Source organism: Tyto alba, unplaced genomic scaffold (genome assembly GCF_018691265.1).
Source record: "Tyto alba isolate M040663 unplaced genomic scaffold, T.alba_DEE_v4.0 Super-Scaffold_2, whole genome shotgun sequence".
Taxonomy (NCBI): domain Eukaryota; kingdom Metazoa; phylum Chordata; class Aves; order Strigiformes; family Tytonidae; genus Tyto; species Tyto alba.
This window is the reverse complement of record NW_024881282.1, coordinates 64,873,305-64,885,507: the sequence shown is the minus strand read 5'-3', so window position 1 is coordinate 64,885,507 and position 12,203 is coordinate 64,873,305. Positions and strand designations below refer to the sequence as shown.

General features: G+C 39.0%; 1 protein-coding gene across 1 annotated transcript in view; it reads right to left on the bottom strand.

The window, feature by feature from the left end:
• CPED1 (cadherin like and PC-esterase domain containing 1) overlaps positions 1-12,203 on the bottom strand; it is a 153,846-nt gene that overhangs the window by 129,531 nt on the left and 12,112 nt on the right. Inside the window, exon 3 of the mRNA XM_033011526.2 lies at positions 11,734-11,920. Coding sequence (XP_032867417.2) covers positions 11,734-11,920 — 187 coding nt within the window. The remainder of the gene's footprint in view (positions 1-11,733; positions 11,921-12,203) is intronic.

Genomic DNA, 12,203 nt, shown 5'->3' with positions numbered 1-12,203 from the left:
ACACTCTTCTCCCTTATGTACATGCACACACACGTGAAGGGGCAGAGAGGCTTGACACTGGGTGGGGGAGCCCCAGTAATGCTGTCAGAGAGCCATAAGCTCCTGCCCTGGTCCCCCCTGACCTGTCCCAGGGGAAACTTAGCCTCAGTGCCAATCATGATGAGTGAATGGGAGCCCCAAAGCACCTTGTGGACCTGGGGAAAGGAGATGGGTGCATTGCCTAAGGGTTTGAGACCCATTATGACATGCATAGTAAGAGCATTTCCCAATTGCTTGTCATGGGCTGTTCAGTGGAGGAACCAAAAGTGGGGAAAAGGAGGTATCAAGGTGGTTTGAAGAGGAACAAGCATGGGAAAAAGAGGAATAAAGGGATAAAAAGGGCTTCACATCTCTAAGGAATGGGCTGACTGCTACTCTTGGCTGGCCATGTTCTGTACCTGCTCAGGGCAGTCTATCTTGTCTTCTTATTAAACTCCATTGACAACTCTTTCCTGGCAGCAGGGCATTCTTGCGTGTGTGTGTGTGTGTGTGTCTGGGGCTCTAAGTGTGGCCCCTGGAGGGGACCAGGGCTCGGAGGCCCATGTGTCCATGACGGGGCAGCAGCTGGAGCAGGGGTACGTGCACACGTGTGAGCACTGGCGAGTGGATGAGGCCATGGGTGATATTCGTGTTTGCAGGAGCGGAGCGGTGTGATCTGCATGGCCAGCCGTGTGTGTGTACGTATGTGGTGTATAGGCGTGTGTATGTGCCGGCTGGGAACGGGGAACACTGCTGGCTGGACACGGGGGCATGGATCTGCATCAGCCTCACCTCAGTCGGTCTGCCAGCTGTGGCAATCTCTAACTTGGATGAGTGTGTTCACAGGAGCTACAGCAAAAACAAGAGATACTGAGGCATCCTCCTCACTTGGCTATTACCAAGCCTGCTGATTCTGCTACTCTTACAAGGAAGAGTCTGTGTGTTTAGAGAGGTGCATGCAACAAATGGAACAAGCTGAAGGCTGGAAAGAAGATTCAATGGTAAAGTAGCACCTGGGGAGGAGGAGTTCTGACCAAAGAAACCAAACTGCCAACTTGGGTATACTTTCCATCCAGCCCTTCACCCCAACCTTTCTACCACTCCCACTCTTTGCAACAGGACACGAGGAACCCAAGAAGCCCTCTGAATGATGGCACTAATGAAAACTCATCATTGACTTTAAAGGGCAGAAACTTTGCTAGAGCTGAGAAAACAGCCTCTTCCCTTCGATGGATATGGAAGAGCCTCAGGATAAGCAGCTAAGAAATAGATGTGTTTATTTGTCTTAATGTCCTGTCTCATTCTAATTACAATGAATTAGAATAACAAGTACAATATTAAAAGTATGTTATTTGACCACCTATGCCAGAAAGAGACATATTTTAAAGTCCAAATGGCAGCCCCTGATCACTGCATTTACAGCACTTGGGCATCCTATGCCAACCCTAATTAATGTGTCAGATTCCTTAAAGGCCAAGAGGCAGGAAATAATCAGAATACTGAAAAATACAAGCTTGAGAATAGAGGCAATGGCTAAACTAAATAGTGTCAGGACACAGGCTCAACTACTGACCTACAGTCATCCACTGTGTTTGTTTTCTTCTCCCTGGGTGGCCATGCAATGCCCCATGAGACAGCTCAAGCCACTGACAGTTCTTAAAACTCAGTGAAAAACAGGCCACCCTCAGTCAAGGGAAAAGAGTTTAGATACGTGGACATGAGCCATACTGTACCACTTGTCCTCAGGACTAGGGAATTGACCCATTTTATTTATGAGTTAGGCAAAACCAGAAAAAAGAGTGATGCAATAATTGTCATAGCTAATGTAAGGGAGATTTCCAGCTGTACCCTACAGATACTGTTTTCTGTGTAGTAAGCCATGCTGCTTTTCAATTCTACTCACCTCGCATGACATGGGGTAGTGAGTCAGTGATACAGACATCATCATGACTACCATGTAGAGCATCCAAGAAACGTGGACTCTAAAGTAGAGGTTACAATTATCTCTAAATATTTTAAAGAAACTTAGGGTCAGACTCTCACTTTTGAAGGTCAACAGATGCACCCACATTGTTAGATTTGCAAAAAATGTGAAATGTGTACTGTAATGTGTGGGATGTAAATCAGATGTGTCATAGAACTGGGTAGAGAAGAAAAAAACCCTTCTGCTTTCTCCTACCTCACACATCATCCTGTCAAAGAGGGCAACCTAACTAGTCTATAGTTACCTTCTGTGCTAGTACTTTCCTGAATAATTCTTTCTTTCTATTCTTAGAGCTTTCCCCAAAGGTCCTCTAACCTTTTTTTCTAAAGCCGTAGCACTTCATTCCAAGTGAAAATGGGGTTAACGTGTGCCAGACTGTATATTTAAAGTCCTTCTTCAGCCTACTCTTCACAGAAAATTACCTCAATTATATTTTGTTGAAGACTGACTCCTAGACAGGCTCCGGTGATACTTTGCCTCAGTGTGGCTATGAAAACTGAAGTGAAGTTCTTTTGTTTTTTTGTTGTTTTTTTTTTTTTTTTTTTGAGAGAGAGTTGCTGAAGCCAGATTGGGGGGGGGGGGGGGGGGGGGGGGGGGAGGGGGGGGGAGGAAGGGGAGGAGGAAAGTATTTAGATGCTTAATTCACGTATAGCTAGGTCCTGTCATCTCTTCTAAAAAAAAAAAAAAAAAGAAATAATGAATTGTTGCAAACTGTGGTTTTCTTCCAAGTAAAGAAAAAATGGTTTTGTCTTCTTTTTCCATTTTACACTAAAAGTCCTTTTTCAAAAAACTGATCACTTGAGCTGTATTCTAACTGTCAGATCTAAAATAACTGTGGTTCTGCCAGATTCAGCTCGCATTTACACAATGCAGAAGAAAACCCAGTATATTCTGTGTACATACACACTTTTAGTAGTTGCTATAAATTAAAAATGAAACTCCTTTTTATAGCTAAATATTTATTTTGGAAAGCATTACCACAAATGTCAGAAACAAAGTCATTACCACAATGAGCTTGTTATAGAAACACTTTATGCCTTGAATAATTTGTTTCAAACTTTCCAAAATGCATACCACTCAGCTCTTCTGTCCTTCCCTCTATTGAAGTCTGAATATATTTTACTTATGTGAGGCACCATTGAAGAAATACATTAAGACTATATTTCTTTAATCTTGCTACCAGTTAAGGTTCCTCAAATCCTATTCCTTTGTTACTTTTTCATCCAAATCCCTCCCATATTTTGCCCTTCTGTTGTGAAAAATATTCTGTAAGGAAACATGCCTGCCAAAAAATATAGAAATTAATTATATGTGGGCTTTTCCCTTTCTGATCAAAAAGCAGGTGTCACTTTTAGTGAAAGTTTTTTGTTTGAAATAATTTTTTTCAGAAATCTGGAAGCTCTCATGAACAGCTTGAAACTGATGGATAGTTAGCTCTGATTTCTGAGTACGTCAGAGAAGCTTCCTTTCTCTTCAACATCTGTGCAAACTATAATTACCTCCAAATGGACAACCTCAGGGGCTAAATAAAAGAATATTCAGTATTACACTGAAAAATCAACTTTGAGGGAGTATAATGAACATCAGAAAGGTAGAATAATCACTCCTCTCCTGAAGGAAATGTTCCCATTTTATGTAAAATAAGCCAGTATAACAACAATATGGTGTGTGAAATTTTCAGAAACATGTTCTAACCTGTGGGTGGCTACTGCACTTTTGATGTCTGGGGCATTTTTGGGATGCAGCATTCAAAATAGCTGTCAGCTGAAAGTGGATGCAGCTGGAGAAACTTGGAATCTGAACCTAGGAATGGAGTGGGCTGGCTGCAAATTACAATGAAGGCCCACACAGTGTATAAGCTTTTTGCTATCTGAACCAATAAAAATCATGGTAGCTAAAGTAGGGAAAAAAAAAAAAAAAAAAAAAAAAAACATTAAAAATTGAAAATTGGTTTGGTTTCAGTGGCATATAATGCCTCTGTCTAAAATGGGAGCACAATGATGAAAGACACCACACTTCTCACAGCGGACCAGCACTCGGAGCCAGTGAGTGCATCAAAAAGGGTGCACAGCTTCCAGCAGCCAAAACACTGGGCAACACTAACGCAAGGATCTCTTAGAGACTGCTCTGGCAGGACTGCTACAGGCTTCTGGCTAGACTAACTGTCAGTCTCCCAGCACCTATATTAGTAGACAATCATCTGACATTTTAGAACAGACATATATGAATTTATAAACCAGAGTCTCTGCTTGAACCCTACCAGACCCAGAATTCATTTCTTAAAGGGAAGCATTTTAAAAATACTTGAATAAACAATTATTTGATGTTACTTTTTATCCCACAGGCTACATTTACAAAACATTGCCTCGAACTCTTCTACAGGATTTGCATGTTACTAACACATTACAAAGCTTGTATACTTACACCTTAATTTCTTTTATTTATTTTATTTCAGTGGACTCGTACATTGTTTCTTCCCTTTGGCCGACGTGTATCTGCCTGGACACTGGTGTTTTCCAGATTCTATTAACATGACATAATTTATTCCAGCAAAGTTTTAATTTTAGCTCACTGTGTAATCAGTGTGTAATATTTTAATTATTGTAAGTTCTAAGTAAGCCCAGCAAATACCACTTTTTACTGGACTGTATGTTCTGTTTATATGACTAAAAAGAAAATTCAAAGAAAGGTATGTTTGGACACTTTATGACTAAATGTTGTATTTTCGTTTTAACTTGACAAAGTTCAATGTCCTTATACTTTTGTTATGAACAAATAAAGAATTTCCCTTTCTCAAGGAGAAGAGTGCATTTGAAACTGTAGGCTTTGTACAATTCTACAATGATTTTAGTGATACAAAGAAATAGTTTGTGTGCTCTTTTGCTAGAAAACATTGATATATTCTGCTAATAATTAGGAAGCAGACTACATATTGTTCAGAAAATATACGATGCATTTAGAATTTTATAACAAGAAACCACAGCATCACATTAGAGAGCAGAATTTATTTGGGTATGTCAGAAACTGATCTGTCTTGTATGGAAACCAATGATGTCTGTGCCATGAGATTAGGCATCCACTGTCAACTAGTTGGCAAACAGCCAGCCTTAATTGCTAAAAGCAAAATTAAAAAGTGATCAAGACTGTTTATGTTTCTGGTTTACATTTTCTTCATAAAACTATATGAACTTTCATTTTAAGGAAGTAGAACAAACTTAACAAACATTAAGTATGCTTGTAACTCAGTATGCTCTGAGGATCACATTTCTACCTATTTAACTTGTTGGGGAAGCTCTTTGCTTAACAAAATACAAAAAGAATGCTTCTGAAATGTAGGTTTTACTTGTCAAAACTTTGCCCAGGACTTACATAACAAATATTTTGCATTAGGAAACCAACCAGTTTTGTATACTATCAGCTGTGTATTTGTACCAACAGTTAACCAAAATGATTTTTGGAAGAGAAATTACATCTGCTAGATTTGAAGATATACATGTATTTGTATGGTAACCCACAAAATAGTTCTGTGGCTAGCCTTGCCATTATTATTTTGCACAATACTTTAAATAACTTACTTATGATAGAATGATCTTGTGCTTCTGCTGGTATGCCAGGATCTCTAATCCTGCTTATTTAACCCTACCTCCACAGGGTTGTTTACACTTTCAGAACCTGATTTCAATTTACTTTAATTTTCTCAGAGACTTTTGTATTTATAAAAGCTGAGCATCTAGTGACCTCTCTATTCCTGACATTTCCTTTACTCTCCACTATGAAAAAGAACAAAAACCCCAGTGTCCCATTTCTGTTCCAAAAAAACTAAACTGCTTCCTTCAGTGGGTTGGTCCTTGTAATTGAAAATGGCAACCAGATGTTTACAGAACACACCAGCAATTTTCCTTGAGGCCTTTAGTCTTTATAATTGTTTGCTAAAGTTAGTTGGATTTCATGGAAACTTGTCTGAGGCTGTAACAAATAGTAAGTAGAATCTCCTCCTAACTGTACTCTGAATGATTTAAAATAATTAAAAAAAAAATGAAATAAAAGTAAAGTTAGAACTAATGCTACCTATTCCTGTTAATGTATTTCAAACTCCATAGAAAGCCACTCACTAAGTGAGGACATTTGGTTCTCTCAGTACTGATTTTTACATGCTATCCAGTGAAAACTATCCCTATTTCAGAATACATTATCTGCTTTCTACCTTCTCAAACTTTAGCTGGCTGTACTCCAAGCATGACTGATTTTGTGCTCCCTTCCCTTTTCCCCACTCCTGTCAGGAATATATTCTCATAGATTTGGGCTTTTGAGAATATTTTGCGTTTTAAGAAGATGCTGTAAACTACATATTCCTCGTTGCTCAGTTAGAGCTCTGAGTCACCACAGCTGCTTCATGCCTGAAATCTCTCCATCTACTTCAGAAACCATTATGTTTTCCCTCTTCAGTTTCTTGTCTGCCTCATTCTCTCAAGGCTGGTCATAGACTTCAAGAAGCCTGTGAGTCCATCTTGTTACCCCACAAGCGGACACAATACACCCAATAAAATCTTTTTACATAGTACTTCAAGACCTCTAAGATTGAGTGCTCCACAGCTCCAGGGGATCCATTTGATTACTTCACTAGCCTTTACCCCAAAACAGCTTTCCCAATATCTAACATACCTTTTTGGTTGTTGTTGTAGTACTTCATGTCCTATTTACTGTAGGCATGTATGGCAAATGTCTGATAGTCACCAGACATGGCCCTTGGGGCCTCCAAAACCCATGGCTGTAGTTTATTCTCTGGACTAATTAGCAACCCTGAGGAAATTATTACTGGCTGCACTTGTGAAGTAGCTCTTCTGCAAGTTCCTACCTTGCTGCTGACCAGATGTCAGTAATTAAGCTGATTCTTTTGCTGATTTAGCCTCTGGTCAAAAGTATGAATAGTGAGTATTAGAGGTAATACAATATGCTAAAGGAATAACATAAAGATATACAGCAAGGAGCATGCATTTGATCCTAGTTCTGCCAGTGACTCATATGGTTTTTATCCAAGTTTCTCCATCTCTGACTCTGGCGTGGCAACATTTCTCTGCCTCCTAGTTCTACTGTGAATAGAAGTGAACAGATGCAGACATTTTCTTCCCATGGAAAATGTAGATTTTCTTTAAAGAGCAGTTTTCCAAAGGACACCCAACAAACCAAAATGAAACATTAACGAAGACTTGGAAAATTGCTTTTTAAGAGAATCAAAGCAGGATTTTCTTTCATCTGTCCCCAACTACTTCTTCAGTCATGCACCATCCAGAGAGAGACAGAAACCTGCAGCTAGTATTGCTCCACGTCTGCTGAACACCTGTGCTTGCTCCGGCAGGCTCACGCGTCCTGACATTCCCTCCGCAGCAGCTTTTACAGGGAGCGACCACTGGGCACAAGGAAGCAACAGGGCACTCTATAGAGAGCCCAGGAGGGAGGCAGCAGAGGCCACACCTGCTGTAACAATACAATGCTTAAATCATGGTTTTACAGCAAAATGAGTTATGGCTGAATATATTTAGGATGCTTTAACAATGAGGGGTTATTCACTCCTTGCTGTAATCCCTAAGTAATGCCATGAGATGCCACCTTAAATGCCAGACAGATCTCTTGACCCCAGCACATAAAGACAAGGGCCAAGATTCGCTTGGATTTGCTCCCACGGGTCTGTTGTCTCACTCATCCCTTCCTGTTCTTGGAGCAGCTCCACCCAAGCACCACTCCCACATCTGCGAAAAGCCAGATCTTCCTCACAGTTAGTTGCTGGAACCAGGACTTAATTTACACAGCCAAGTACTTGAACACAGCACACTCTTCAAATAGCAGAAAACAGAACAGAATTCAGTGCATATTGATAAAGTCGGAAAAGATGAAATAACTTAAAATCTAATATTCTTTGCAGTATATGTAAATTTAAGGGTATATATATAGTATATGATCTCCACTTAACTATCTCAGGTGAATGAATAGGACATAAAGCTGGTATTGATTTCAGCGGAAATAAATATCAAGACTCATTGACCCAAGAGGTAAATATTGACCAAAGCTAAAATGGGTTCAATACTTATCTTATGGAACAATAAATCACAAAAAAAAAAAACGAAAACAAAACCAAAATCAATATATGTACTGTAACAATCTTTCTAATGGCATGGCTAAAATTTAATCTTCAGTGGATGTCACTCAAACTGCAAACAGAAGCCATAGTAAAGTTTAAATACTTAACTGTAGTATTCTAAAAATAGGAAATGATTGTGTAAAATCAATACTGTGAAGATGGTTTATGGTTCTTTTTTCTAAAGTCATCCATTGCAATTGCACTAACTTTCTCCAAATTATTAAAATTAACATTCTAAGGCAGCAGAAAATGTATAATGTTATGCTACGCTCAGTTTGCCAACAGCCTGAGCAGATGTGTTTTTTTCCATGGCCAAACTGACTGGCCATCATTAAGGTTATGCAGAATCTTTTCCATTCCAAAAGCTAGTGGTAACAACAGAATTTTACAGGTTATTGCAGAATGAATTAAAACTGTCCGGTCAGATTTGTAGCATAAAACTGCACATGTTTTTTGGAGGCTGCAGTTTTCTGAGATTTGCCCAACTATTAGTAAAGGTGAAGAATTAAGAAATGAAGGACGTGTCCCAGAGGCTATGCCTCTGAACAGATTCTCACATTTTAAGAAAGGGAGGAGGAAAGAAGGAACAACAAACCAAGCACACCTTCTTCTGCCTAGCTGGGAAACAAAACAAGCGTACCATTTATAGATGTGCTGGCCAATACAATCTGATATCTTTCCTATCAGCTGTTATCCAACTTCATTTGAACTGCTTGCTTCACGATGGACTTACTACAGACACTGAGGATACTGACCATGCTTTAATGGATCTACCCCAGCAGCAGCTGCATGCCCGAGGGCGCAATCCCAGCTCTCCACAAAACTTGATTATCCCATCATCTGCTACTAACACAGTACCCTCTCTCTATCTCCATCCTAGCAGCAGACTAAGAGACATGTTAAACCCTACAGCAAAACCGGCTCGTTCAGGGCTACTGCAAAAGGAAAACTCAAAGAGCTCAGAGCAGGCACAGATATCATCAGTCCATGGGCTTTTCCCTCCATATGGGTTTAATTGCTAAGGAATGGTGATAGCACAGCTACTTTTTGTCCAAGCAAAGCTGCTTTTTACTGACAAAGCTATTTTTCAGTGAAAAATTAGGGGCTTGAATAATTTATGTTTTACTGCAGAACACATCTGTATGGATTTTTCATAGGAAACCCATAAACTACAGTCTCTTTGCCATGAAAGTAAGAATAAAGTGTATGCTTCTCCTTTTTATCCAACTATTTTCCAGTTACCAAAACTCAAAATGTTTTGGTTGGTCTGTATCAAGTGAAAAATTTCCACTGAATAAAACTATTCTTCTGGTGTTCCTCTCTGACAGCAATGAACTCAACACAGTGCTGCAGCCCAGGTGTGGAGGATCTCTCTGGAAGATCAGTGTGCAGAGCTGTCACATTTGGGTTTCAAACAGGAGCAGAACCAGTCCCAAAATTAATAGTGGGCCAGCACATAAAAGTGAGGAATGTTTTGTGGTGAATTTTTTTCCATATATGACTTCAGCTAGACTCCTGGCTCTCAGCCATTCTAAACAAAAAATCCTTTCAAAATTAGAGTGAACTTTGAAAGATACATGAGAAAGACAGACTGCACAAAAATAAAAGCACCGGATAAAGCTGCTAAATAATACCAAGTAAGAAGGAATGACTCTTTTTACAGGTTTTTCACAACACTCATGATCTATGTTTCTCACTCCATTATCTATATCTTTTTAATAGAGGCTTCAAAGAACATATTTTTAAATAATTTATAACACTCCTATTAGGAAAATATTATGACAAAGCATAGCTCAAAATACCCTTTTGCAAAATAAGGAGTACTATCCCATCCAGAACAGTAAACTCCATCATCTACTGGCAAAGAAAAGTAAATTTGAGCATAACTTGTTAAGTGCTAAGAAAAGATCTTTGGTTTGGTATGCAGACATGTTCTTGTACTTTTTGCTTTTAAAACATAACTTTAAAGATAGGTACTTATGTAACACAGGGAATAGTTAAAGTCAGACTTATGTTGTTATGAAATGGAATTAGCAGAGTCTTACTCTTTACCTTAAATTGGCAAGCATTTGACTTTTTTTTCATACGCCAACATTTGCTGGAAGCTGCAAGATGTTCCTGGAAAATACCTAAAACCTTTTTATTATCTTTTTCATTACTGGAAAAATGCTACAGGAAATACTGGTGATAGCCTGTAAAATATAAATACCCACACTTAAGTTGATTTCTGCAGAGGCAGTGTTTGGGGGGTAAAAATCTGTATTGGAGAACTTAAACCTGAGCTCATTATTGTAGCAAAATCTAGTACAGATTTGTTTTGTTTTGTTTTGTTTTTTTTTTTTTTCCCCCTTGGTCATAACTGAATATGGCATATCCGTTTCCTTGGCCATTTGAAACAAAAGTATTTCACAGAGATGGTGCACATGTTCCCCAGAGATGCCATCTTTTTCTCTAAGGCCCGTGTGACATTAGAAAAGCCTGCAGACATGCTGTGTCTTGTCACTGGATGGAAAGATGAAGAGATGGAAAGTACCCAAAGCAAGGAGAGGCTGGAAAGGTGCCTATGGAACCAGATTAAAATGAAAGAGTGAGGTGAAAGCAATTTAATATTTCTTGGTACAGCCTGTCAAGAAAACAGCATGTACTTCATTTTAAAGTTTCTTAAAGAAACTTGAAATCAGTGGTGGAATTCTGAGCAGCCTCAAGAATGCTAAGTAATTATGTTTTTCACCTATGAAACAACTCTGATTTGTTAAAGCACAAAGCAAAACTGAGCACTCTGGTAACCCCAGGAATGTATTGCAGGCCTGAATGATGCAAGCGGCACTGCATTTAGCATGAGAAATAACCAGCTACATGATTTTTCTATAGACAGAATGGTGGTCTGTGTATTGTTTGAAAGTCTTGCAGTTCCGAAATTGACTTCCAACAGAAGACCAAATTGAGATCACAGTTTCAGTTCATACCTCTTAGGTATCTAAGAACACTTAAACATGGTCAGCATATATATATATATATATATATAGGTGGTGCCCAAAGCTCCCCTATCAAGCACAGTATAACTCCACACAACAAAACTACAGTCCCTTGTGCAAGACATCAAGCTTCTTCAGTAGCCTGCTTTGACTGTGGAACAAATTTCAACAGGAACTATTGTGTTCTTTAACAAGCTTACAGAACAATCCAAACATTACTGGAGTAAAAAGCATACCTTCATGCATACAACATTTCTTTAAGAGATAAAGTGAGAAAGAAATAAATGTAGCAGGTATTTGGTTTGTTATGAAATGCTCTACTGAAAATCACTCAGTTATATTGATGAAGTTGGTAGGAGAAGTCATCAGGCACCAAACTGATCTGATTTGGTTGTCAAGACTATGATGAATCACTCTGCTGCATTTTTTTACAAAATGATTTATCTAATAGAAGAATCATCTAGTTGTGGAAAACTAGCTGCACAACTGAGAAGGGCTTGAATTTGTCTTCTATCCTCACTGACATTGAAGGGTTTATAAGCTTTACCTCCGAGGAAGGATGCTGAATAAATAGCTAACATTTAGTAACTAATGAATTAACTAAGTCTCATTATTCTTACTGTGATAAGGGCCCTCGTGCCTGGGATCATCCATCAGTCTCCTGTTTTCAAGGACTGTGACTGTATATCCATGTTTTGCCAGGATGTGCTGACAGAGCTGGCGGTCTGTTTCACGGTGGGCAGGAGGCACGTACAGAACTGCTCTTCTCGTACGGCTTCCAAAGTTCTGGAGAATGGAGTCATCGATCTACAGCAAACACAATGCAAAGACAATGGTTATAAGATAGGACAGCAGTATAATATATAGTTATTTTTCACAAAAAGAAACTAGTAAGTCACTGTGACTATCTGGGAAATATTTCTGGTATAATTAAGAATTGTCTTTATATCATGGACTTCTAACCACAAATTCCATTTTGTCTGCCTTTCCATTTTTTTCTACCCTCATTATGGACTGATATTGCAAGGGTTTGAAAGCTCAGAGTAGCAATGGAGGATCTTCAAACTGTGGTCTTCTCTTCATGGAAACA